Source organism: Passer domesticus, chromosome 10 (genome assembly GCF_036417665.1).
Source record: "Passer domesticus isolate bPasDom1 chromosome 10, bPasDom1.hap1, whole genome shotgun sequence".
Taxonomy (NCBI): Eukaryota; Metazoa; Chordata; class Aves; order Passeriformes; family Passeridae; genus Passer; species Passer domesticus.
Genome location: NC_087483.1, coordinates 32,232,700 through 32,259,246, shown reverse-complemented (window position 1 = coordinate 32,259,246; position 26,547 = coordinate 32,232,700). Strand labels below are relative to the sequence as shown.

The following is a 26,547-nucleotide window of genomic DNA, read 5'->3' as shown; positions in this document are numbered from 1 at the left end:
GCCCCCGCGCGGCGGTGAGCGCGCTCGGCGGTGCGCGCGGGTCCCCTCAGAGCGCCCCGAGGGCGCCCCGCGGCCGGGGAGCCTCGCGGCACCGGCGCCGCCGCTCCCGGGGACAGTGACGCCGGTGGGAGAGGGCACCGCTCCCTCTGCCCTTTCCCCGGCCCTGGGTGAGGTGAGGCCGCTCCTGCTGCCCGCCCCGTGGGGCCGCGCTCAGGCTGCCCGGCCGGAGGTGCGGCCTGGCGGCAGAGCCGGTCCGGCGGCCCGCGGCCTCGGGAGGGGGCGCGAGTGGGGCTGCCTCCATGTTTGTTTCCTTTGCCAGGGGCAGTCCTGCAGCCCGGGGCTCCCGCTGGTGCTGCAGGAGCCGGGATGAAGTAGTGGCGTGAGGAACCCGCGCCTTGTAAAAAGGAGAGAGGCTGGGATCGATGGTGGTGTGCGCTTCTGGCCGTTCCCCATGGCAGCCACGGACCCCCAGGTCCTGGCCTTGGCCGCTCAGATCACTGAGAGCAGAGAACAGGACATCCCCGTGCTGCTGCTGAAGTTAAAGGGTAATTAGTGCCGTTCCTAAAATAAAATGATGAGCTGGTGAACTGTGGCCAGTCCTTCTCCCGTCTACCTCCTTAAATACAGAAGGTTTTTCTGAAACTGTGTAAGGAAGGTTGATACAGCAGCTTTTCCTGAGTGTCGTTTGACTTGGCAAGAATAAGGAGGGGGAGCTGAGGAGCAAATGGACAGAATTTTTTTCTGCTTTTCAGCTGTCACGCTGATAATGTGGGCCCTTTCCCTGCTGATACAGACAAGGATCTTACACTTGGTCAAATCTTTTCTCCCAGTGCTCTTTGGGCAGAGAGCCAGGGTGGTTGTCCATATTCAGTTTTAAAATCTTAACATAGAAACAAGATCATGAGCTTTCCTTCTGCTCTACAGCCACTGCTCATAGGAATGGTTGAAACAAGTCAGGTCCTGTTCTAAATTGGGATGTAATTATAAGGAAGCTATATGTTTCCCAGTGGTTGTGGTTTTATCTAGCCTAGGAAATTCATACAAATGGTTCATATCCCAGGTAATGTATGTTTTGCTACTAAATATGTAGAGAGAAAATGGGAACCTAAGTTTAGCTATCCTTCCTAATTGTCATATAATCTTACAAATGAGTTGTAGCTGTAACAGCAGAAATTGCTGACAAAATATTTAATGCTGTTGTTAGCACTTTTACAGTTTCTTTAATCCTGGATCCTGGTTCTGTGTACATATACTCTTCTTACATTTTAGAGAAAGAAAAAAACTCCTGCACATCAGAATCTTATGTTTCTCTTTGTCTCTCTCCTGCTTTCTTCCCACAGGAATTTTAAGCAGTCCTTCCTTAGGATGTGAAGAATCAAATAAAATTAAGCAAGATATGTACGATTATGGTCTTACTCAGTACTGCTTGCTGGTCCTTAAGCAAGACCACTCTCAGCTGCCTGGAGCCTGGGCTACTGCTGCCCAGCTAGCAGAGATACTAAGGTAAAAGAAAAAAAAAAAGCTAAGAAGTTTTCTTCCAGTTTTCTTTCTGTCCTTTCATCTTGCTCTTTTTCTTTTCAAGCTGTAATACATTGGCTCCCATCCAGAACAAGGCTTGTTGTTCAGGAAAGGCCAGGGTTAAAGTGCAGGGAAGCAGTCGAGAGCAGAGGGGTCAGGCATAGCCTAATTGGTCCTGTTTAATTCATTTGCATTGTGTTCCACTGAACTGGGGGAACTATATGGTGGGAACAGGGTTTGTGTTGGCTTTACCTTTTTTTGTGGACAGTACTCATCAGTGCAACAATTTTTACCCAGTAATTATATAATTTTGAATTGTAGTTATTTAAAAATTGTTATTTTGTTTGCTTAGATTTTGTCTTTCAAAGATCTTCAGCGTGATTGATGCACTTCTTGGCTTGACTCTATTTAAATATTTATTTAATATACCCATTTGAAGTATCTATTTACATTTTTAAATATAATAGATGACACAGTTCATACAGACTAGATAGCCTGATATAGGGATATTGTGAGAATGGTGTTGTAAATAAGAAAACTTTAAACTCAACCCCCCAGTGATCCAATCTCAGTTTTAAATGTCAGGAAAAATAATACATTTTAAATTTTCCTCAATTTTAGTTTTGGCTTAACTAAGGAGTAAAATTCGAAGGCATGAAGTAATTATGTGACCATCTCTTATTTATGCCATATCTGCAGTATGAATTTTTAATGTGAGGAATTTCAGTAAGGGATGCAAGAGTTATCACCAGAGTAGAGTGACACTTAAATCATCCCCTAAAAGCTGTCTCAGTTGCAGAGAATACTGAAATTTATTTTAGCTCTAAAAACGTCTTTTTGTAGCTAGATGATTCTCAGCTTCATGCCTAGAATTTGTTTTCCAAGGGCTTTGGTAGACAGCTTTATGTATGTGCATCTCCAAATAGGTAATATAGCCTAGATAAGATATCAGAAAGCAAAATTCATGAAAAGTCAAGAAGAGTCTTTTGTTGCACTGGTATCAGTGCCAAGTGCAGAATTGAAACAACTTACCAGTTGTAAAACATGCAGTTTCTTGTAAAAAGTCTTCCAGAAACAACCGACGTGTTGCGGTGAGTAAAATAAGAGAGCTGAGATCTGAGGAACTGATTTCTAGCCCACATGCCTTCTCAGTTTGAGAAAAATTGTAGACAGGCTCACTGAAGGTTTTGTGGTATATTTTTATACATATTTTTACTGCCAAATGTGCAACCCTTCATCATCGGGCTTCCTTTATCATTTTTTTTCTACCTTTCTATTTTGCCTTTTTTTTCTTCTTCTTTATGACCATCAGAGCCCTTCCCTAGAATATGGAGCAAGCCTGAACAGATTCTAGGAAGCTGAAGGAGAATGTTGGATATGTTTTTAAGTGAAAAATGCCATAATGAATAGTAATATGGTCTCCAGCCTGTGAGTGGTTGCTCTTCCCTGGAGGCAGCCACCTTGGAGCCAGTCACAGCAGTGAGCTGTTGTTTGGGGGGAATTGTCCCCTGCCACTGAAGCATTGCTCTGATGATGTGACATTCATTCAAAGTTGTTAAAACAGGCCTCTGACTATTCAGGTTGACTTTTTTTCCTTTTTTTCTTTTCTTTTTTTTTTTTTGTTTTGTTTTGTTTTGTTTTGTTTTTTTTTTTGTTTTACTCCATTTCAGTCGTTGTTGTGTAGGGCTAGAGGTGGAAGAAGATCCTGAGGAATTTTCCAGGAAGTTTCTTCCTTCAGTTATAGACAGCCTGCTGGTTTTGGGAAGACGCTTGCAAGCACGATTTATCCGAGCAATGAAGGTATTTAAGTTTCACAGTTAAAATAGCAGAGAACTCCTGAAAACTTTCTGCATATTGAATAAGTAGGTTATTATTCTAGGGACATGGTATTAGGAAAATTTATTTTCCAGAAATTGCAGCAGTTTTTCTTATGCCTCTGAGTTCTGAAGCTGAAATCTGTCATTGTGCAGCATTTGCTCCATGACTTGTGCACAGCCATTACAAAAAGCCCTACAAAAGACAGCATCCCAGTCATGGTAGTGTCTTAACTTTGCATATCACTAGTTCAGTCTTCATAATGACTTACTTCTCACTCATTTCATTCAGCTTTACAAAAAAATGTTTTAGAGAGTCTTCAGATTTTAAATCAGATTTGTTGAAGTTTGTTTTGTCATTCAATTTCTGCTGCATAATTGGCAAAAAAATTCCAAGAATGCTCACTGTTTCTGAACTTGCAAATGGAGAATGCCAAAGGCAGACTTCATGAATTTATAGATTTAAGCACTTTCTCACGTTTTCCTCCTTTTTTGCAATGAAGGAGGGTTTTGCTCAGCAAGGTTCCCTCATGCTTCTGGAGTATTCTGAGTTCTAGAATCAGAAGGCAAAATACCCCCAACAAACGAAAACCCACGAGTAATTTAAATTACCATCTTCATGGATTCTGACAGTTTTTTTTAATATCCCCATTTCTCCATACTGTCTCATTTCTTGGCTCACTGGCTTCTTGCACTTAGCCAAAGTTTTCCTACAAAGTATTGTGATAGACACCACAGACAATCAATTTTCAGAAAGCATCAGTGCAGTAACATAGTTTCTGTTAGTGCAGTACTTGAGAAGTGCATTTTGTGCTTAACAAGGAAGCTTCCTAAATGGCATCCCAGGAGACTCTTATCCACAATATGTAATTTCCCCCATACTTTCTTATTATGTCTCAGCCTACATGCTACTTGAGTCATGCTTGTGGGCAAACATTTCTTTTGAATGCAAATGCAGTCTACATTATAATTAGTACTTTGGCTTTTAAACTTCATGGTCTCAGAGGTGACTGGGCACCCAGACTTGATGCTTGCTCAGTGGAATTTTGGAAATCCCACTCTACCAGTAGATATTTGAAGTTTTTTCTGCTCTCTTTTGCTTTTTGTACAAGTTTTTGAAGTCAAGGGAAGTAGTGAAATGGCTTTCAGAAACTGACATGTTGCCAAAACACAGAGCAGATAATATTACAGTTTAACATATTACTGTTATTTTGTATCTGTCCTTGTCAGTCTGGACCAAATACAAAGTTAAACCTTGACTGAGAGCTGAGGCTCCAGCTGGGATCTAGGAATAGGCTTCCCACAGTTCCATTTGTGGAGGCTGAATTAAGTGGGATGTATGATCATGTGCTTTGTAACAACATTCATCAGCAGTGTGGTACTGTCAAAAACCCTTTTGCTGTTCCACACACCAAAATTCCAGATTTCCAGTAGTCTGTGGCTCACACTTGGATACAGACTGGAATGTGCACCTGTATGAGTATTCATGTGTTAAAACCTGAGCTCCTACTGGTCATAGGGGAGCACTGGAGCATTTCTGCAGTGAGGAAAGGCTGAGAGATGGGGTTGTTCAGTGTGGAGAATATCACCTCCCAGTACCTAAAGGGGCTACAAGAAAGATGGAGAGGGACTTTTTACAAGGGCATGTGGTGACTGGATTAGGGATAATGGCTTGACACTGAAAGAGGGAGGTTAAATTCACTATTGGGAAGAAATTCTGTACTGTCAGGGTGGTAAAATACTGGGACAGGCTGCCTAGAGAAGCTGTGGATGCATTGGAGGCCAAGCTCCATGAAGCTCTGAGAAATCTGGTTTACTGGAAGGTGTCCCAGCCCATGGCAGTGGAGCTGGAACAAGATGGACTTTAGGTCCTTTCCTACCATTCTATGATTGATTATATGTTTTTTTCCAGTCCAGTGCTATCACAGGCAGGCACATAATGTAGTCTGTTTGGCAAACAGATCAAATTTCAGCTTTATAGTGGTTTGGTGTTTGCTCCCACACCTCCAACTAGGAGGTGCTTCTGAAGCTTCACCACACCAGTTATTAGGAAACCTTTTCCATTTTGACTCTGTCCTTGGCCACTTCATACCTTTTATTTATTTTCCCCCTCTTCTTTAAGGTAATATATTTCCCACTTAGTGCATTAAATCTGTGATGCCTATTGCTGAGCTATTTTTTGTCTTATCCCTCCAATGCTATCAAATATTTTTAAGGCATAAACAAGATTTCTCTCTCGTTGTTGTGATTGTTTTTCCCAAATGCATGCTTTTATTTTTTTAGTATCTTCAGGTCTTCTTGATTGATCTCTGACCTCAAAGGTCTCACAGGTTTGGGTGGCTTTTTTCACTAGTTCCTACAGTTTCACCAACTTAATTTAGAAATTTGGTGGAGTTTGGTCGCCAAATTCCTGAGGCATACAAACCTTCCCATGACATCAAGATTAAGTTCTTAATGAAGGTGCATACAGATGTTTTTACCTACTTCTCTCTTGTTTAGGATAAAGAAAAACAAGACTTTTTACACTGGTTCCAAACAGTTACTGATGCCATCTGCTGGCTGTTCGGTGGGCATATCCAACTAGCAGCACATGGTAAGGAAAATCTCAACCCACAGAACACCTGAACATTTATTTGTGGCAACTACAAGTATGAAAATTCATTCTTAAGCTAATCTCCACCTAGTCTTCTAAACTTGAGTAGGTGTTAAATCAGTCTTTTTAAGCAGTCAGCTCAACAGCAATATCTAAAATGGTAAATATCCACTAAAGGGAAATACCCAAGAGTTCCCCTTCTAGTCTTTCAGAGATAAATATTTAAATTGTCATCCTTTAATTTCTCTTTGTAAGTCTATACCTTTTAAAAATCAGGTTGTTGGGATTTTTTTTCCCCAATAGGAGACAATTTATCTTTTCCCGTGGGTGTTTAAAATATGCTGAAATTTGACTAGAGTACATTGCTAGCCCTGATAAGTAGATAGATTTGCAGACAGATTTCTGAAGTTTTTGCCATGACAGGAAATTTTACTAATATCTAACAAACTTCACTATATATTTCTGACCAAAATAAACTTTCAATTAAACTGATATTAATCACACTAATTCTGAAAAGCAAATTTGGTTTTGTTTCTATTATTGGACAAAAACCAAAGGATCGTAAGATGTGTAACTAAAAACACACATTGTCAGAAAAATTACTGAATACGTAGCCAGTGGTACACTGGGATAAAAAAGATGGTGCTTTAATGACATCAGTGGACTTACATTAAATAATCTGGGGTAACAAACTGTCAAGGTTCAGGTCCTTAACTTTTTTGGATATTTTTACCCTGGTGTTAATTCCATGTTGCACTGTCGTTGTAAGAAAAGGGTACTATTGTAACATAAAGGGGTTTAAGGCTTTCATTCCCTTGCAACATCAGTGCCTGAGGGATGTCCAAAGGCAGTAAAAACAGGATTCACCATGTTTTTTGGAGGCTGAAGTAGTTTAGTTATCTCAGTAAGTTTCAGTGTAAGAATTATAAATGAGGGAGTTTGTTCCAGAAACAGCGTCTGGTTTTACTTGCTATGACTTATGATGATGTTTATTTGGTTTATGGTATTTTTAAGTCTGGTTCTGATTGTATGATTTCTTGTTTGCTTGTTTTTGGTTTTCTTTGCAGTACTACAAAATGATCGCTTCCTGCAGTTGTTAATAACAGATGATGTTGAAACAGCAATTATAATGATGTCTGTGTTACACAATATTTTGAGGACCAATAGGTTGGTTGTTTTCAAATCATTATTTTTCTTAATAATAAATACATAAGATAATTCATTACTGCTTGGTAAAATAATTTTTTTTCATATGCAAGCATTATTGTGTTTTATTGTTTGGGGTTTTTTTTCCCTCTATTCTTTGTAATAGAAATTGAAAACATTAAAAAGCTGGGGTTTCAATCTTCTTAAATTGAGGGAGTGGTAATTGGTTGATTGAAACAGTAGTACTGTCTGGATCACATTCCTGGTCCAGCTAGCTGGGCATCTTGACTTGTGTACATAGCCTGACATAGGTAAAAATAAGTCACTGTTAAAGAGGTCATGTTTTTTCAATTAACACTTCTGTCCCACTCCCCGTTTTTTTTTTTTTTTTTATTCTTTTTAAAGTTCTGTCTTGCTTCAAGTTGAAGAAGAGACCCTTCACTCTGTTTTGGATGAACTTGTTTATAAGCTTTCCTCTACCACCAATCCTGCTGTAGGAAGTGCTGCCACAAAACTGCTGTTGTTAGTGGCAAAATCTTGCAAACAGCTTCTGCAGTTATTCACAGCTCGCTACAAAGGTTTGTAAACATGCATGGGACCAATCACTGAGCCTTCTCTTACATTTTCTGTGAAAATAAAAAGACAGAGGTTTCCCATTGTGGTTCAGTAACTCTCTAGTCCAGGTGGAAACTGCAATGCCATGTTGTTTTGTGGATTTTTTTCCCCTTCCATTCATTTTCATTGCAGTTTACTGCACCTCTTTCTATTTCCTAGATTTATTTTCTTCTGTGTACTGAGGACTCTGCATGTGACAACTTGTCTTTTAAAGTTGTTGATTGTGATTTCCAACCTGATGGGCTTTTGCTTCTTTCTGTTTCCCTGTGCAGCTTGGTTGTTGAGGGATCCACAGGCAGGGTGCCTTTACTGCCACAGTCACAGAGCCCTTTGTGACGTCTGCCACAGTGCTAAGGTTCACTAATCCAGAGCATGAAAGTTTTACTTAGTGACCTTCTGACCCTGGCTGCTGCAGGTCTGCTCATCTGATAGGGGGCTTTAGTTATCCAGGAGCTGACTGTCTTTTGATATCCAATTAACTGGAATGAGCTCTTTCCAAGAATTCATGAAATTAATTTATTGTTTTGTCTCAATGCCTTCATATGATAAGGCTGAGTATGTGTATAATTTGTTCTATGTTATTCATTCCTTAATGAGGCGTCCCATTTAATGTTTCTGTCTCTAGCATAGCAGGAAGCTCCAGGAAACCCCTTTGTACTCTATGATGCCCATGCAGTCTATAGAACAGGCATAATGTTTGCCATGTCTTTTATGTTCTAGATGTTATTGTTGGTCAAAACTACTTGTGAGCAGTCTCAGTCCTCTGAGGACAAGGACAGTAAAAAGAGGGAATGCAAGGCAAAATGTCCAATTCCCATTCTTTGCACTTGTGCTGACTACTTATTATACAGTATCAGCCAGATAAACTTCTGGACCAGATGAACAGCTTTGTCACCCTTTTGCCTACAGAACTGAGAGGAGGGATTCCTTGTATTGTGGAATTAAGTATAGTGTGCCTAAGGCTGGTATCACATTGTGGATTCTTGGGAAGCTGCCATGATGAGCTGATCATCCCAGCTGTAGAATGCTGGCTTATCTGAAGTAGTGCAGTTGTGCATCAAAGGATGCTTTATTTTGCTCTAAAATCACAGTATACCACAGTCATTTAGAAACTCTTCATCTCTCTCTTGTATGTGTTTCCTCTCTCCAGCAAGAAAAGAAAAAAAATTGCTTTTTTTCTCTATTTTTTTTTTAACTTAAAATCCTTCTGTTAGTTTATCTCAGGCTTTGGAATCCTTTAGAGACTTTGAGAAATAAAAGCAAGAAAGAAAGCATTGCAACATTTCTACCATCTGGCCATCTCACTGAAGTCCCTTGGCTTCACAGTGGCTCAGAGCTGTTGGCAGTATATGAGGTGCCTTGGTGTGAGCTGTGCCAGTGAAGGCAGCCTGCTGGAGGTGAGGGCATCTCCAAGACCAGCACAGTCCCTGTGTCAGGTTCCCTGGAGGGCCTGGCCTTTTGTCCTGCATGGGCTGACACATCTGTGAGGCACACTTAGGTACTCCCTGTCAGTAGCCAAAAGGAGCATATGCTGTGTAGTCTGTACAGAGACTGGCAAGTGGTTGTGTCAGACCCACAGCACGTGTGTGAGGGAGCTCTCTTGTGTAGCCTGGCTCCCTGCAGGGCTCAGGCAGCCTTGGGGCACCCGTTTGGAGTCCTGCCTGTCTCTCTCCTGCAGTGTTTAGCTGCCATTGTTTTTCTAAAATGGGGCACATGGTGCCACAGAGGTGCCATTTCTGTGTGCTACAGATCCTGTAAGTACACATGACTGTTGTGTTGGAGTTGCCCAGGGTGTGAATATGTTTATGGACAATGATTTGAAGATGGAAAAGTTACTTGAATCTGCAGCTCTTCAGGAGGCAAACATGCACATACTTCCTGCCCTCTTTCCTGTTCCCTCCAACTCCCTGCAGAGCCCTTAGGCTCTGGGATTTGTCTGATACAAACATTTTAGCACACATTACTGTATCCTTGCATAGAGGGAGTGTGTGTGTGCTGTGGGGGGAGCACAAGGGTACTTTTTAGCTACTGCAAACCCAAAAAGCTCTTTTGTCTCATGGATTGGATGCACATGCACTCACAGTTAAACGATGCTGTGCAGATAAGACATCAAACAATTCCAGTTGGAAAGAAATAAATTTTACTATGAAAAGTGTGAAAAGAGTGTTAACAATACCCAGCACTTGTGTGGTGCTTTGAATTCTTTTTAGCACCTTACAATGACTTACTGATAAGACACTGAAAGTACATTGGCAATTTGGCTGTCAGTGATATAAACACAATACTGACTGGACATACAAAATCACTGGATAATACTTCTTTGTAATAGTTGGAGCACCAGACATCCTTTGATAAGATTATGCATTGACACTCAAAGATGGCTGATGGTCTTCAGCTCTCACACTTCTTTGCACATAGAATCAGATTTGATTTGTTGATTTGCAGGTTGTTACTTTGAAAGCCTGAAAGGAAAAATTCACGTTACTGAATTAGCTTCTTCTCTTTCTTTTAGGATTGAAAGAACTTTTAAGTAAACAGTGGACTGGCAAAGGATTTGACAGGGAGGTCAATCAACTCTTGGACCTGCTGTATTTGGAACAATCCAGTGGAAAAGGAGAAATGCAGGTGATTAAGTTAATGTGACTTTCAGATGTGAAATCCTAATCAGATGTGAAATCCTATTTACATGTGATTTGTGTATGTTTAGAAGGGATTTACTTTATCACTTTGTAGACACTTTTCAAAAACCTGTGTTATTATTTCACTATGTTAATTAATTTTTAATTGCCTTTTTGAAATTATTTTATTGTGGTTTTTTAAAACATCAAGAAATTGCTCAACCATTAAAATATTGGACTGTGACTCAAGAGATTGGCTTTCTGTGCAGATTCACCATAGATTTCAATATAACCGTAGGGGGAAATAATTAATTTTTTGCTAACTATCAGATTAAAATAACTTCATCTGCTTTTCTCACATCAGTGTTACAAATTTAGATCTCTGAATTCTAGGCAGCATTTACATAGAACTAAATCATATACAGAAAATGTGCAGTAAGAACACCACCTGGGCTGTGTTCCCAATGAAAGAGACAGTGTGTGTCTCATGAGCATCTTAAAACAAATTTACATGCAGGTTTCTCAGAGACAATACTTCAATGCAAATCAGTTATATTTGCAGAGATCTGCTTTCATCTTCAACAGAGCAGGATGTCTTGTGATTCATATTGTTTGTGGGGTTTTTTTAAATCCATTTAAGAACAGAATAGATGTTTTTCATGTTTGCATTTCAGTGACTTCTGATCATATTGCAAATGTAACATTTTTCCTGATGCTCTTTCTCCAAAGTTGTCTTTCTGTCCTCCCTAGTGTAGGTATTTTGATTGAATCACCATCTGAAATATCAAGTGCTTCAGATGTTTTAAATACAAATTTTTCATATAGATTTTACATATATATATATATTTGTGTGGTACATTCATTTGTTTATCACAGCATCAATACAGGTGATCAGATTAGCTGCTTTTGGGGCAAGTGTGGAGTTCATGGTAATAACTGCCTCATAAGGCCTTAAAATCTCCAATTTGATGCATTTGAAAACTGATGGGGTTTGGCCAAATGTTGAGATAGTCCAATTGTGCAAGCAGTAATAAAGTGTTTTTATATGCATAGAAAATATTCTACCAACTGTTTTATTAATTTCAGAAGCAGCATAAAGCAGCTTGTATAATCCAGGCAGCATGGCGGGGATTTCAGACAAGGAAAAGGCTGAAAAAGCTACCCCAAGCAGTGGTCACTTTACAGAGGAGCTTCAGGTAAACAGTATGACTTTGTGAAAAACAGGAAATAGGATCTAGTCCGAAGGTGCGAATTGGGCTGAGTTTTCTCAAGTCACAAAGGAAGAGGAAAAATTCAGGTCATGTAATTCAGTGTCCTGTTTGAAGTAGGCCCCGCCTCAAAATGGGATCTGGATGCTCAGGGCCACATCCAGTTTTAGAGGTCTTCAAGGATGGAGATCCTACCATCTCACTTGATCCCCTTTCATTGTGCTGGATGATTCACCTTGTGAAGAATTTTTCCATTACAGGCAGTGGGAATTTCCTTGTTGCACTCTTTATCACTGCCTCTTGTCCTTTTTCTGAGCACCCCCATGAGGCTGGCTGTGTCTGCTCTCTAACACTTCTTTAGGTAGTGAGAGACAGATTTGCCTTCCTTTAGGCTAAACACACCTTACCTGTCCTTATATATCCTACATTCCATGGCCCTAATTGTCTCTCTTTGGACAGTCTCTATCCCTCCCATTGCACTAAACAGCACTAGAAGATGATGTACTGGTGGTAAGACAGATAACTGGTTAGCAGTTAACTTCACACAAAATTGCTCTGTGAATTACATTGGAGCTATCGTGGAGCTTCCACATGCCAGAGTGCTGCAGAAACCAAGGCCCATAATGCTTGGCCCCTAGTGCCAGTGTAGTGCTTGCAAGACCTTGTTCTTCATTAATTTTTAAATCTTTGGCTCTCAGAAGTAGAGTTACTTCAGTGACCTAGTAACAGTATCCTCTGCCTTGGAGCAGCAGAGAAGAAGGAAGCTATGTAAATAATGCTTGTCTCACTTGAATTAGGTTGCAGCAGTAATGTTAGCATGTGTTAGGCTAACGGTTTTGAGAAATTTATCTTGAATTTAACATAGGTTAAGGGACTAAAATCAAGTGTAGGCTCCACAGCAAGTTTTTTCAAGCTTTTTTTGCACATTGATCATTACTGTGTCAAAAGTAGATCTTATAAATCACTGTCAAATCACATTGCGTTGTGACCAAAGTTATACAAAGCAAACAACTATTCTTTATTGTCTAGACTGGACTTAAGAGGATATTGGACTGTCTAAGGTGTAGTCTTTAAATTCTGAAAGATTTGCAGGGACAAGGAGTGTCTGTTGAGGGCCACTGGTCCCTGCACTTTTGTGATGGAGTCTGACATCCTTGTCACTCCTGTTTACTCCTCCAAACACTTGAAACCAATATCCCTTCCCTCATAAGGCACCTTGCAAGCTAAACTTATAGCTCAGAAAATTTGGATGATGGCCTAAGATGTAACATGGAAAAGCAGCTGGGAAAGGATGGTGAGACTATCAGCAATCACCAAGCTGCTTGACTCGCTTGTGTCATATTTTCAATATTGTAAACATTACTGTGTGCCCTTTAAGTAGCTCTCAAGTCATTTAAATGGACTTTTGAAAGTGTTTGTATAATACTGAGAGGAATGGAAACTTATTAATATCCTTACAGCTGTGTGTGTTCATGGCTCACTTAGTCGCAGTGTACTGGGCAAATATAGTAACACTACAGTGCCACTGTTGGTTTTCTTCTGTCTACCTCAAAACATTACACTGAAAAATAGTGTTTAGGATACCGTAAACATGACTATAGAATAGCTTTTAAGAGGACTTTTTAATTTTTAGCAATCAGGTTCTAGTTATGTTCACAGATTTATTTTAGAACAAGTGTGGTTAAATAGTGCTGAGACTGAAACTCCAAACTTTGCTCACCTGCAGCTGCAGAGGAAGATTTTAAACTCTGCAAGTTTTAATCTTTTGAAACTGTGGTTTCAGAAATATCTCCTCAGTAAATGTTAAAGCCTGTAGTCTCTCCTTGAAGCTAGTTCACTATTACATAGCTAATTGTAGGACATTTTAAATGGCAATTTTTATTAATAATGCATCAAAAATGAAACCATTTTACATTTCTAAAGAGATGACCAGAGGGAGGCTGCTCTGTGCCATGAACTGCAGAAGGAAGCTTGGATCCTACTCTGTGTATGTTTTACTTTAGTTCAGAGGCAGTTCCCTGTCACAGTGTGGTTTTGTGCAAGCAAATATATCTTATCATTAGGAGAAACAGAGGATGAATGTGTTTTGCAAACTAGATAGGAAATAACCAGTATTAAAGAATCATTTAAATACCTGACAGACACTCTTGGTTTCACAGATGTGCATCTGAGAAGTTCATGAAACATTTTTGTAGTTTTCAACCTAGTGAAGCTGATAAAAATTGATGGGCAAAATATTAATAGTTTTATCAATAAAATATGATCAAAAGTCTTGTTTGATCATGTGACTTCATTTGTCTTAGAAATATAATATTTGGATTAAAATATTAATTACCTAAATTAAAAATGTAAAAAATTTACAGCTCTGATTTGCAGAAATGTGTGGGCTGAAAACCTTTCATTTCCTTGAAACCATTCTGATAAAATCACATGTATCATGATCTGTCTCTGTAGGTAGGTGTGTGGGCACACCTCAAGTCTGCATTACAGTTGTAAAAGGATTATGGTCTGTCAGATTGTGGTGGAGGCTTTTTTATCTCTTGAGGTCAGATCTTTAAATCCAGAGCATCTCTTTTACACAGCTTCCATCCCAATCTCTCCCAAACCAGTTTTAGAGACTAAAGAAAAGGTATGGTTGGTGGGAAAATTATAGCTCAGTTTATACTAGTGATGGGAAACACAAATAGGTCATTAGTACTGTGAGTCTAAAGGTATGTGCCATGCAGCAATGGCAGAAGTAGCTGGACATTAGGTCTAGTCTGTGGGCATTTTCCTCCTCTGGCATCCCTTATACCTCTGCTCTGTCCATTGGTTGCTTTTCTTTCCTAGTGTTTAAAGCACTTCTTTCATTGTCCCCAGAAAAGTGCTAGAGGAGAGCAGACCCCTGGGCTGTGGGCCCAGTGAGGGTACTCAGGTCCTGAGGGGGAAGTGATTTTGCTGCAGTAGGAGCAGAGAAGTTCCATTGGTACCTTGTTGTGGGGTGAAGTTGTACATTCTCAGGTCTTAGGCTGCTAGGCTGGGTCCATTGGCATGAGAAGGGGCAGTGAAGGGAGAGGGAGCTTTAGCTCACATCTGCTCATACTCCACTGAGACCATGGCCAAGTGGTCTCAGTAGTTATTAGTATCAATACATCAGTACAGTAGGTATTTTATGTTAGTCTCTATATTGATATGTTGCTGCATATCATATTTCATTGATGTACATGCTGTTGTTGGCTTAAACACTCCAGGGCCATTGCAGAGTTTTCAACTGTCTCATCTGTGAAACTTCTGCTGCAGGTTTTTAGGGCAACATCCTAACATCAGATCTAGAACAGATCAGGAAGAATTTGCAAGAAAATTCTTTCCTAGTGTTTTCTAACAAAATTGATGGACCAAATGTGTCAGTATGTATTTCCTGGAGAAAAAAAAAAAATCTCTCCAAAATTAAGAAGTGAGGCTTGGCAGCCAACATTCTGATCTCCTTTTGCAGTCAGTACAAAAATAATTGTATGTATTGTGGGAAGCAGGTGCCATGCATGCTGATAGATGGACTGGAAAAGGTGGATACTGGAGCAGATGGCTAATGTTGCTTTACCTCTTCAGCAGATGATGGAATCAAAATTGTTGTTCCAGTTCATTCTGGCTATGAATGTCCCACATGAAGCATCATTCCCTTCAGAGTGCTTAGAACTTTATCCTAAGTAAAGGTTTATACTCTGATTTCACTGAGTGGTTCAGAGATTTTCGTGGCTATAGATAGAGTGATAATTTGTTAGTTTGCAAAAGACTCCTCATTGCTTGGTGTCATTCTGCAGCCAACGGCTGGCATAGCAGATTGTTTTGTGGATTTTCTGTCTCAATGCTGGACCACTTAACACAAAGAGAAAAGGAGAGATACTTTAAAGAAATGTACAACTTTAGGTAATTGTTAATGTATTTGTGTATTGCAGAGCTAAACGGGAACAGGAGCTGCAGCAGTTAACAAAACAGAAGGAGGATGAAGCTCTAAAGCTGCAAATGCAACTTCAGAGACAGAGGGCCATGAGACTCTTCCATGAACGACAGCTGGCCTTACTGGAAGTTGTCCATGCCAGTATGATTTATATTAAACTATAGCAGAAGATTAAAGTGTCTGGGTGTCCTTAGGAACAATTTCCCCAAATCTATTTCCCAATCTTGCATGTCTATTTGCACTGTAGTCTTACTGTCTCTTCTCCTGACCCAATTATCTGAAAGAGAATGTGCTAATTCCCCCAGGGCTCAGTAACTACTGATCAAGATCTGGTGCCTTCAAAATGATGCAGGAGAAAGGGAGAGACAGTTTTCTTGTGTTACAAAGCTCCATTGTAGCTATGATCTGCAAGACCTGACCTACAGCCAGGAGACCTTGGGGAAAGAGAGGCTTTTAACTGAGAGCACCCAAGTTTTTTTGGTGCTCTCTAGCTCGAGGATTAACAATGTAAATTGTTAAGAGAACCTAACCCACAGTCTTCTAACTGTGGATTTCTGTTACCTTTGTAGGTCAGGTGAATAAATACATGCAGGAAATGGAGGAGAAATCAGCATTAACTATCCAGAGATTCTGGCGAGGGTATAGAGCAAGAAGAATTTTTCATCAGCAGAAACAATCCCTTAAGGAGTATAAGGCAGCTGTCATCATTCAAAGAGCAGTAAGTATTTATACTTTGTTCTAACAGTAGATAGGATTGAGTGGATCATTGTGAAGCCTCATAAAACTGTTTATTCTCTTACTGTCAATGTAGCCATAATTTATTTAAAAATTACTTGGGGGTGATAGTCTAGAGCCACAAGTTGCTTTAAAAGGTTAAACCTTGTATAGGCTACAAAGCCTAATACAGTCTTGCAACTAAAATATAAAAGCTACTGCTTTGAAACCCGGGATTGGAATGTCACCATACTACAGATGAGTCACTAACTTATTATGAGTGTTGTTACTATTTAGTGTTCATGCTGACCTTGTATGTTGTCTTTTCAACATCATGGCTGCATTTAGGCTTTAACAGATGCAGTACTGAAACACTTTCACTAATTGTTTACAAACAAAGCATGAAGACAAACTTCCTCTCTGTGACTGTCATATTCTCATATGTTCCTTACAAAGGCTTGTAAATTCTTGGAGAAACGAAGAAGGAGGAGACCTCTCTCTCCTTGGAAAGAACCCAAGGGACTGACTGATGAGCAGAGACTAGCTTTGCAGCAGAAGGTGGATGACTACATCAAATTGCATCCGGTCTGTTTCTTAGTAATTTCATAATTTGCATTAATGATGCAACATAAAATACTGTAGGGATGAAATATATTCAGCTTCATAAATTATGATGAAGATAATCCATTTGAGGTATGTATGTATCAACCCTGTTTGTTTGGCAGCAAGGCACTAGGATATTGGGGATTTTAACCATTAATCTAATAAAAAGTGTCAAAGCAAACGGTAATTGGAAAATTTATATGCATGATGATGGATAATTTTGAAGACAGTTGCAGAGGAAGCAAAATTACAAAGTTAACAATTAGGAACATCATTTGCATTCCTTGTTGAGGCATTATTCTGCCCCCAGAAGTTTTAAAATAACCAGCTCCTAATGGTAACAAACTTACTTTCCTCCAGGCTTCCCAAATGTCAGAAGAAAGGAGTAAAGAATTGCATATGCAGGCTCAGGCAAAGCTGGCACAGTTCCTGTTGAGGAACAGGCTGGATCAGAAGGCAGCACAGCGGAGAGAGGCTTTGCTGGCTCAGGTCAACACCGACGTGGAGCTGCTAATGAGTATGTGACTGCTCTGTTCATGGCTTTGATTACCATTTGGATTAAACCAATTTAGAGGGAAAGTTAGAGTGAGCAGTGGTAAAGCCTCATTTCAAAATTGAAATATCTTTCTTCCTTTGCCATATGCCTTGTCTTGAGATCCAGGCTTTGTTAGAGATTATCCAAGTGTTGCTGTAGGTTAAGGATAAACACCTGTTTTTCAAGGAGGATCTTATTCTTCTGCTGAAAGTCTCTGTCTGATATGTTCACAAGAAAAGCAATAGCCCTGTAACAGGCATTAGAATTTCTTGAAAAGGGGGTCTCACACAACCTATTCACCCACATTTGTTTTGCTTTGGTTTGTTTTCTCATATTGTAAGTGAGCTGCTGGTTAAAACACTCTCACCCCTTCCAGATGAAGAGGGAAATCTTTGAGCTGCAATTTCCATGTTTTCATTTTCTTTGGCCTGGCTATAAGTGAAACAGAATTCACTACTGTGCTATCTTAATTCCAGACAAGTGGCTTGCATGAAAAAGAAAGAGTAGCAAACTGCAGCCACCAGAGAGCACCCAAGCTGGGCAGAATTCAGCAAGTTATTGAATTCCATTAGTCTGTCACGTGCTGTGTCACTGCAGCTCATCACTCCCTGAGCAGGCAAATCAGCCACACACTTACACTGTGCTGGGTCCCCCAAGCAGGGGAACCACAAGGCTGCTGCACCAGAGCAGTAGAAACACCAAGCTGATGTCACCCTGCACCAGGAACACTGATCCACAGTAGTGACCAGGAGATCCTCTGATACTTCCACAAGAAGTCATTTTGGTGTATACCACCATTGCACCTGAAAGAAGTGGTCCATGTTTCCCCTTTCTTTTTTCTACCCCATTATGTATTTCTTTTTCCAGATTAGCCTTTATTTGGATTGCCTCTCCAATCAGATTTATGATTTATCATTAAAATGAGAGCACAGGCAAAGGAGTGGCCTAGGACAGTGGGAAATGGGAGGGTAATTTTCCCTTTTTTTTCTTTTTGATACTTATAAAACCACAAACAAAATACAGGAAACCCTTCTCCTTGTTCTTGCAGATGCTCCAGGTTTAGCAGAGACTACAGAAAAAGATTTTGGTGCCTTTATGAGTCGATCAATCCCTGTAGCTACCAAGGCAAGACAAGCCCACAACACTATGCTGAAATACACTCGTTGGCCATGGTGGAAGAAGCTTGGAGATGAGTTTATGGAGGATGATGTAATTCCTGATGATGCTATAAACACAGAATTGGAAACTCTCTTTATTGGAGGAAAGAAAACCTTTTAGGTAACAAGCAGAAGAATTTAATATTCAACCAGACTCATTTGCACTTGCTTGTGTATGTTTTTAAGGAAGGAAAACATTTGAAAAAGACTGAAAAATACCAAGGCCTTATTTTAGTGCATTTTACTTAGTAAGAATCTCTTCCTGTACATCATGAGTTGGATCCTATTGATTGTGCTGTTGCAAATAGGATTTAAATACTCTCATTGTAAATGAAGGTATTTTGTAATTTGTATAACTTTAAAAGTTAGTTCATAACCTTTGGCTTTTCAGTTCTTGTTCACACTGGGATGCATAAAGAATCTGGGCATTGTAAAAGCTTGGGATTTTATAGCAAAACATTTTATCAGGTGATGTGCTTTGAAATAAAAATGTGTCCAGAACAAACCAAGACACCAATAGGAAATCATGCAAACGTGAGGCAGGCTGGGTACTTTCTCTGTATTCCTCCCAGACTAGCTGTCCTTGTAGGCAGACACCCTCTGTAGGTTTCCTTTTGTTTGAGTTTGTCCAGGAGCTCTTTGTTCACCCATGAAGGCTTCCTGGTAGTTTTGCCTGACTTCCTTTATATTAGGATGCATTGCTCCTGAGCTTGGAGAAGGTGATTCTTGAGTATGAACTAGCTTTCTTGGGCCCTCCAGGGCTTTATCTGAGGCTACTCCACCAAGCAGGACCCTGAAGAAGCCAGTCAGCTCTCCTGAAGTCCAGGGTAGTGAGCTTGCTGTGCACCCTCCTTGCCACCCTTGAACTCCACCATTCCATGGTTGCTGCAGCCAAGGCTGCCCTTGGGCTTCGCATTCCCCACCAGCCCCTCCTTGTGGATGAGGACAAGGTCCAGCATTGCACCTCTCCTTGTTGGTTCCTCTATGTCTTGGAGAAGGAAATAATCATCAGTGCATTCTGGGACCCTCCTGGATTGCCTATCCCCTCTGTGTTGTCCCTCTAAGAGTATTGGGGTGGTTGAAGTTGCCTATGAAGATCAGGACTTGTGAATATGAGGCTGTTCCTATCTGTCTGTAGAGGATGTTATCAGTTCCATCTTCCTGTTTGGGCTGTCTGAAGCAGACCCCTACTACAATGTCACCAGTCCTGCCCTCCCTTTAATCCTGACCCATAAACTCTCAGCCAATGTGACCATCTGGACCAATCAGCTCTGTCTTCTTAAACCATGCAAAGTTGCTTCATGCAGGAAGATGCCCAGCACTGTCTCTGCAGTCACTGTGACCTGGAGCACCCACAGCCAAGAGCTGAAGGAGATGTCTAATGATGTGTCTGAAACAAGAAATTGAGACTGTGCTAATGCTGTAGCTACCTGTGCTATTTTTCAGGTGAAAGGCCAGAGTCTTAAAAATTAGATCTTGCCTCACTGCAAAGGAGGAAAAAGTGCAGTGGTTTCCGCTAGTTGTATGTGGGCAGTAGTATTGGTTCGGCATGTTTGTTTTCCTTTCTCTCTGGAAGGCTTTGAGTTTTAGTTTTAGTGGAGATGAATAGAAAACAAATAAATAGAAACAGTGGGCGGAAGACCAAGCCCATTCAGATGCAGCTGATACATGGAAATTAATAACTGGATGGCTGCCAGGAGGAAGAGCTGTGCTCTCTGTTAACTTTTTTTCACAGAACTGTGATTTGGAATGCACTGAATTGGCTCACAGTTCCTTTCTTGGACAGTTAACTGATGGAACAATCCATTAGGTATTTGCTAGGGCACTTGCAGATGTCTGTTGAGCTACATATTATTCTGCACAGCTCTGCTGTGTTAGTTTTGTGCCCATAGCAAGACAGGTGCTCTACAGCTACAAGAGCAGAGAGGGTCTGGGTGCAGTCACCAAGTGCTCCAGGGGATGGAAGATATCCCTCAGCAGCCAAGCTCTGGCACTGGAAATGGCCCAGCATCTCTGGATGGACTGCAGCAAGCCAGCTTTTCCCTTCTAAATACATGAGTCCTCTGTGCACATCATCATCCCCTCAGCCACGCAGCCTCTGGCCCTCTGCATTTTGATGCAGAAACCTCTGCTCTTATATTTATTCCTAATCACCCTTATTCTAACAGATCCTTGGTGCAGGGAGATGGTCACAAAAGGGCTTTGCTGAATGTATCTTACATAAAGAGCTGAGCCCCATGGCCAGTGTTAAATACAAGTGAATTAGAGAGCCATCTTCCCAAAATGCCATTTATTGTAATGGCCTCTGTCACTCACTGCCAGTGGAATGGATGATGAACTCCCCTTTTGGAATATGCAATTTGCTAAATCATGGGAGTTTTCAAGTGAACTGAGAACCTACTGGACGATGCTGCTTTGCTGGAGGAATTCGAGTTGTTGGTCCAGCAGCACAAATTCCTCTGCCCCAACACAGCCCTGATAAAAATGCTTTTTTTAACTTTGTGCTTGTGACCAGGAGATCGTGGTCACATCCATTTTACAGACCAGGGAAACTGAGGCAAGAAAGCCATGAGGGAACATGCCTGTGGCTGTGTATAGCTGTATCACCTGTCCCTTGTTCCTGTTACTGTCCCAAGCAGAGCAAGCCAGAAAGGGGCCACATGCTGGGATGGAGCTGGGAGATGTTCTTGGATGCCAGTTCAGAGCCTGGACCCAGTAAAAGAGATTCCCAACCTCCTCTGATGCCCTGCTTGGCTCACAGTGGGAGGGATTTGGTATAGTTTGACCCTTTTCAAATCTTTCTGCACCACTTGCTGGACATGTTGCTGACATTTTATTTTATTGCAGCTCCTTCTGGAATAAAATACTCTTGCCTTAATAATGGGAACAGATAAAGACAGCTGAACAGAAGCCACCTCCAGTTTGCTACCAAGTGAACAGTCTTGTCTGGTTTAAACAATTACCCAAAACAAAGACTGTAGGAGAGGTTATGAGCTGTGATGGTCCAGTCCTACTCCTGCTTTCCTGTTTGCCACAGACCACAGGCTTGCCCAGAAAGCCAGGAGATGTTACTTGGGTATAAACCTATGGCATGGGTCATTCAGCCAGGTGGGAAAAGGGGCAGAGTTTAGCCGTACCCAGCAGGTCTGGACTGTGCCCCTTTGGGTAGCAAACAGGCTTGATTTGGCAGGCTGAAGACAGACCCTGCTCACCCAGAGGAATTCTGGGGGTGCTCTCCACACTGGTGGGGTGACATTCCTGGGGGGTACCTGTGACAAGGCAAGGGCAGAGGTGGAGCTCAACCTGTGAAGGCAGTGGTGCTCAGGTCATTAAATATTGATGCTGTCTAAGCTGGCCTGTGGGGGCGATTGAGCTGAATTGCAGGTTTCTGTTGCTGTGATAAATTGGACCAATTTGTCATGTGGTTTTGTTTCTTCCCTCCCTTAAGTAAAGCTATACAGCAGCATTATTGCTATGGCTTCAGCAGCAGCAAACAATCTGGAAAACAAAATCCTCTGGTGGATATGGATAAAATGGGAGCAATGGCAACTGTTCTTCTGCCAAAGACACCACCAAAGTCATGGAGCTGGAAGAAGGCGGCAAAAAGAATAAAACAAACAAAACATTACTCAGCCCTTTCAGGGACAGAGACAAAGCAGTGTCCTCTGCTAGCTCCTGCAATTGAGGAAAATTCCTGTTTATGCAGGCAGATGCTTTTTTTTTAGCTTTAGCTGTAACTGGAGTCTGCAAACAACAGGATGTCCATCTCCAGCAGAGACACGGGCACACACTTGAGACTGTGCTGCTAAATCCAAGGGCGTCTTCTGGCCTTTCAGACTGGCTGTAACAGGAGCTCTGAGCTGAGGACAAGAGATAACCCTGATGCTATTTCACCCCTCGCTTCTGAGTCTTCTACTGCCCATTTCCATGGGAGCAGAATCTGGTACAAACATCTGCTCTCCACTGCAGAGTATCACATATATCGAGTACAAGGAGAGACAAAAGCTTTCTCTGAGTAGCAGAATCTGGTCTATTTATAAATTAGCACGCAACGGAAAAGGAGGCAGCTCATTGCAGGGGGAGCTGCAAAGACCATCACAATAGATCTCCAAGTTCTCCTTATCATCCTTCTTTACAGCACAATAACACCAGGTCATCCTCCAAGCGTCCTTGTGTCCAGTGAAAAACCCTTTAAGGAGGAGATTGTTTACTGACATGAGCAATACATGGGCCCAGAGTGACCAAGGGGAACTAAAGGACAGCTGCCTCCTGTTCCCTCTCCCCTGCTCTCCCCGAAGCAGGGCTGGGTTTACCCCAGGTGCCTTCTTGGGACAGAATGGCAATGTCTGACAGATGAAGGACGCTCCAAGGACAGGACACCACAGCTCTGGCAGTTTTTCCCAGTTGTGCCAAAGAACATCTCTGTAACCTTGAGGACATTCTGTCTTCTGTCTTTTCCTCTGACACATGAGCCTTAATGAAGAAGTTTGTAATTTAGGAGCCTTCAGTAGAGGATGCCGTGAGCCCAGTGCCACTGCAATCCCTTTCTACTAAGGTTAAATAGGAGTTTGACAGACCCCAGAAAGAAAAAAAATATTTGTATAATCAGGTGTTGAACACACAGAAAGAGTTCAGGGTTGCTGTACCATTTATTTCTCTTCACAATTAACTTTTCTCTGCAGAATTTAGTTCTTCTCTAATTAATGTCTTCAAACAGAAACAATGCCTTTACTTAGGCTGAATCACTTAACAAAATTCATCAATGTGAGCAATTCTGATCAGGGACCCTCCTTGTAACATGTCTCACCAGTGCAGAACCCGCCTGTTCAGAAAGAGATGAACATGCACACACATGTAAGTCTGGTAACAAGACCCAGCACAATCTAGCATTACATGATGGAGCCAGTGAACTGCGGTATTTTATCCTAGAAACAATCAACATAACTATTAATTTGTCAAGTCCTTACTGCCTGAAAGGGAAGAGGTTCAAGCTTTCACGGTTATCCCTAAAATGAATGGTCAGTTAAAATAGTTGTAAATGCAGGATAAAATTCGTTCCTCGCCCAGGAGCAAGGATAAACGGAGGCGTTACCCGTGCCTTGGCTTTATTCTCACAGCAGCTCCCCTCTTTCCAGAGAGACTGCCCGTCACGTGTAGAGCCGGTGGCGGCTGATGCAGGAAGATAGTCAGGAGAGTCACCAGAGCCGTGCTTGCTGTAGGACAAAAGAACGCGCGATCTGTGACCGGACATAGGGACCCTCGAGGTGGCCAGTCTAAAGAACAGCTACCGGATATGGAAAATGAGGGATCCCAAGCACCGTAAGAGGAAGCCGAGGGCTAATCTAAGCAGCACTCGGAGCTGCCTGGCACTCTGGGGAAGGAGGGGCGCAGGGCTGGCGAGAAGGGCGGGTGCCGAGAGACGAGCGCCCTAAAGCCGAGGCTGCAGGGCTGTCTCCTCCCAGCCCCGCGGGGACCCCCTGCCCTGCCTCCTCAGCACCGCCCGCTCCCGGCTCCGCGGGGCCGCCCCGCTCTGTCCCCTCAGCCCCGCTCTCTCCCCTCAGCCCCGCTCCGTCCCCTCAGCACCGCCCGCTCTGTCCCCTCATCCCCGCTCCGTCCCCTCAGCACCGCCCGCTCTGTCCCCTCAGCCCGCTCGGGGCGGGGCGCTGGGGCCGGTGCCTCGCCCGAGCCGCGCCCGCCGTTGCCGTGGTGACGGGCTAAGCCGGGCCTGCGAGCGGCGGGCGCCGAGGGGCCGGGCCGGAGCCGAGCCGCGGCTCGGCGCTGCCGGGGCGGGCATGCACAACAAAGGCGGCGGGCGACGCGTCCCAGGCGGGCTCCGCAGGTAGGCAGGTGCGGGCGGCGGGCGGGTGGATCCCTTTCGGCATCCAGTCCTGTAGGACGTGTCCCCACCGCCCCGCTGTGAGGGGAGAGTGAGCGGGGAGCGAGCTCCTTCTTCATCCTGAGCCCCGGCCCCGCCGCACCTTGCGGGCGCGGGGCTGCAACAAAGGCAAATGGCTGCGTGGCGGGGAGGGCTGCGGGACCGCTCATGGAGCGCTCCATGATTTATCTGTGCGCTGGGGCTCCTTCCCCGGCTCCAGCGCGGCCCCTCGGGTCCTACCGGCAGCGCGGAGACCGGGAGCGGGGGGATACACGCGCTTCCCAAGCCCTTTCACACCTGCTGACACCTGCTCGCTGCCGGGGTCCCGCATGTGCCCGCAGCCCGCACTCGCTCCTCGGCAGCGGCGGGGGCTCCGCTGGCGCAGCGCGGGCCGGAGCGCTCTGCCCGTGCGCTGCTCTCGGCTGCTGAAACTGCACCCGCAGGGACAGAGAGCTTTGCAGTCGGCAGGACACAGCCTTGGGGATGCCTGCGGGCTTTCTGTCCTGTGCAAGGTGGGATATCGTGTGATGGTGCGGTACTAGGCTGAGTTCAGTCGTTGGGAAGGGGTGGCTGGGCAGCACCTGGCTCTTTAAATCTGCGAGGTCCCAGTGAGTCATTTCTTTATTAATTTCCATGTGATTTCAGCTCCAAGACGCATTCTCCCAATTTCATAATAGGTTTTGATACTTGAGGTGTTAGCAAGAGCATCTGTTTGAATCCAGAGAGGTAGAAGTTTTACTGCATTATTGAAAACAGAATTCCCTGGAGGAAAATCTCTAAAATCTCCTCCTATCATTTACATTTACACTGCAGCAAGGCAGCACTGGGTGCATCTACACTTTAGCCTTTCTTCATTTCCTAGTCATTGTGGCATTGAAAAACATTGTAAACAATTCTGCTTGTTTGTTGGTATTATAGTGAGGCCTGAGGGCTTGGTAGTGGTTTCTTTCACTCATGGTTCTCAAAATGCTTCAGAGATATCAATTAAGACTGGGAGAACTTCTGTGAATCTGGGGATTTTATTGATCTCATTTTACAGATGAAGGAGCAAGCAGATAAGAGACCTAGAAAGATTTAATTCAAATCCAGAATCTAAGCACAGATTCAAAATTCCCTATTTAGGGTGCTTTTTCCCACCTTACTTTAAAAAATTTTCTCCTAATTTCACTGGCTGCTCCATAAGATGGTTTGGGCACTGCCAGCCACGTATGCTCTGGATTTTGAGATACTGCTCTTGTATATTGCCAATAGTGCCATACTGTTGAGAATAATGGTTTCTGAGTAAAACAAGCCTCTCTTATTTGGTTTGTACTGAGGTAGAGCCCAAGAGCTCTATTGTGAACAAGGATGCACTAGGCAAGGCTCTGTGCATCCAGACAGCAAAGCAAAGCTTACACAGAGCTGATGAGCCAGATACAGAAAGCCTGGGGTCTGCTGTGGTTTCTTTGGTAGCCTCCCTCAAAAAGAGACATGGTCTCTCCTCACTGAAGCTCTTTGAAGGGTATATTGCCAAAAGCAAAATAAGTGATTTCTATTGTGCCTGCAACTGCAAAGACTCCTGATCCTAGCCTGGTTTTTGAGTCTGTCCACTTGTTTTCATGGCTCATACAGGACATGGACTGTGTTTGAGATCTGGTTCACATCCTTAGGCACTGCTTATATTGATCTCCTTTAAGGCCTTTAACCAGAGAACCCCAGCTGCAGTCTAGATTTAAGGCTTGCCTCTGTCTGTAGAGCACTGTACAGGATAACAACGGTAGCCCCAAAGCATTTATAAAGTTTTAAGCTCCTTAAGCTTCATCTGTGTAAGAAAAGCCTACTGCAGACTAGGTGATGATGCACAGCTCCCAGTAGTCACAGAGAAAAGAGAAAGGAATGCTTTTATGGATTTTCTGAGTTTATTATCCATTGCAAACTTGCTGAGTCTGATTTAGTCTAACAAGATAGTCTGGAAATCCTGATTTCTTAATATTTAAGTTTTTGGGAGATCAAGTTGCACTTCAAATACAGCTCCCCCGCTAAACAGTTACCACCAACCTCAAACACCTCAGTGATGCAGGTGCAAGAAGCATTGCTGATTGATGGCAGGCAAGATACAGCATCACAGTTGGTTTCCTTTCCAGTGTTTCAGAGGACAGTTCTTTTAGAGGAGAGACAGCAAGCATAGCTCCAGGGCCTCCATGGCTGGGCATCAGCCAATTATTGTCACATCAGATT

General features: G+C 42.7%; 2 protein-coding genes and 2 long non-coding RNA genes across 24 annotated transcripts in view; 2 read left to right on the top strand and 2 right to left on the bottom strand.

The window, feature by feature from the left end:
• Nucleotides 1-8: 8 nt before the first annotated feature.
• Nucleotides 9-22,077, top strand: IQCB1 (IQ motif containing B1). 2 transcript variants are annotated; one of them, XM_064434992.1, is made up of 15 exons: nt 9-172; nt 320-545; nt 1,341-1,503; nt 3,189-3,318; nt 5,832-5,925; nt 6,993-7,092; nt 7,477-7,649; nt 10,199-10,311; nt 11,391-11,500; nt 15,445-15,587; nt 16,016-16,164; nt 16,617-16,745; nt 17,124-17,280; nt 18,347-18,576; nt 21,904-22,077. In XM_064434992.1, the coding sequence occupies exons 2-14, from the start codon at nt 452-454 to the stop codon at nt 18,574-18,576; spliced, it is 1,785 nt and encodes a 594-aa protein (XP_064291062.1). In that variant the 5' UTR covers nt 9-172; nt 320-451; the 3' UTR covers nt 21,904-22,077. The 2 variants fall into 2 exon arrangements, with proteins under 2 accessions (XP_064291062.1, XP_064291061.1); XM_064434991.1 differs by lacking the exon at nt 21,904-22,077 and having other exon boundaries at nt 18,347-18,831.
• On the bottom strand, nt 7,518-8,002 carry LOC135309108 (uncharacterized). Its single transcript, XR_010369434.1, has 2 exons — nt 7,829-8,002; nt 7,518-7,697 (listed from the first exon to the last, which is right to left on the bottom strand). It is a non-coding gene; the product is annotated as an uncharacterized LOC135309108 (long non-coding RNA).
• Nucleotides 22,078-23,085: 1,008 nt separating the features above from the next.
• On the bottom strand, nt 23,086-23,659 carry LOC135309109 (uncharacterized). Its single transcript, XR_010369435.1, has 2 exons — nt 23,548-23,659; nt 23,086-23,461 (listed from the first exon to the last, which is right to left on the bottom strand). It is a non-coding gene; the product is annotated as an uncharacterized LOC135309109 (long non-coding RNA).
• Nucleotides 23,626-26,547, top strand: part of LOC135309103 (uncharacterized) — a 58,228-nt gene continuing 55,306 nt past the window's right edge. For 14 of the 20 annotated variants that reach the window (XR_010369426.1, XR_010369430.1, XR_010369427.1 and 11 more), the window contains exon 1: nt 24,183-24,294. The gene's annotated coding sequence lies outside the window, so the exon portion shown is untranslated. Of the gene's footprint in view, nt 23,775-24,155; nt 24,295-26,547 lie in introns of those variants that run through there. The other 6 variants (XR_010369433.1, XR_010369415.1, XR_010369432.1 and 3 more) reach the window with 5 other exon arrangements.

What these genes read in the sequence shown, in the direction of transcription:
- IQCB1 (XM_064434992.1), top strand. Translation starts at nt 452, where the DNA reads ATGGCAGCCACGGACCCCCAGGTCCTGGCCTTGGCCGCTCAGATCACT. An exon ending in GCTGCTGCTGAAGTTAAAGG is followed by an intron (nt 546 to 1,340) that starts GTAATTAGTGCC and finishes TTCTTCCCACAG; the next exon opens with GAATTTTAAGCAGTCCTTCC. An exon ending in CGACGTGGAGCTGCTAATGA is followed by an intron (nt 17,281 to 18,346) that starts GTATGTGACTGC and finishes TTGTTCTTGCAG; the next exon opens with ATGCTCCAGGTTTAGCAGAG.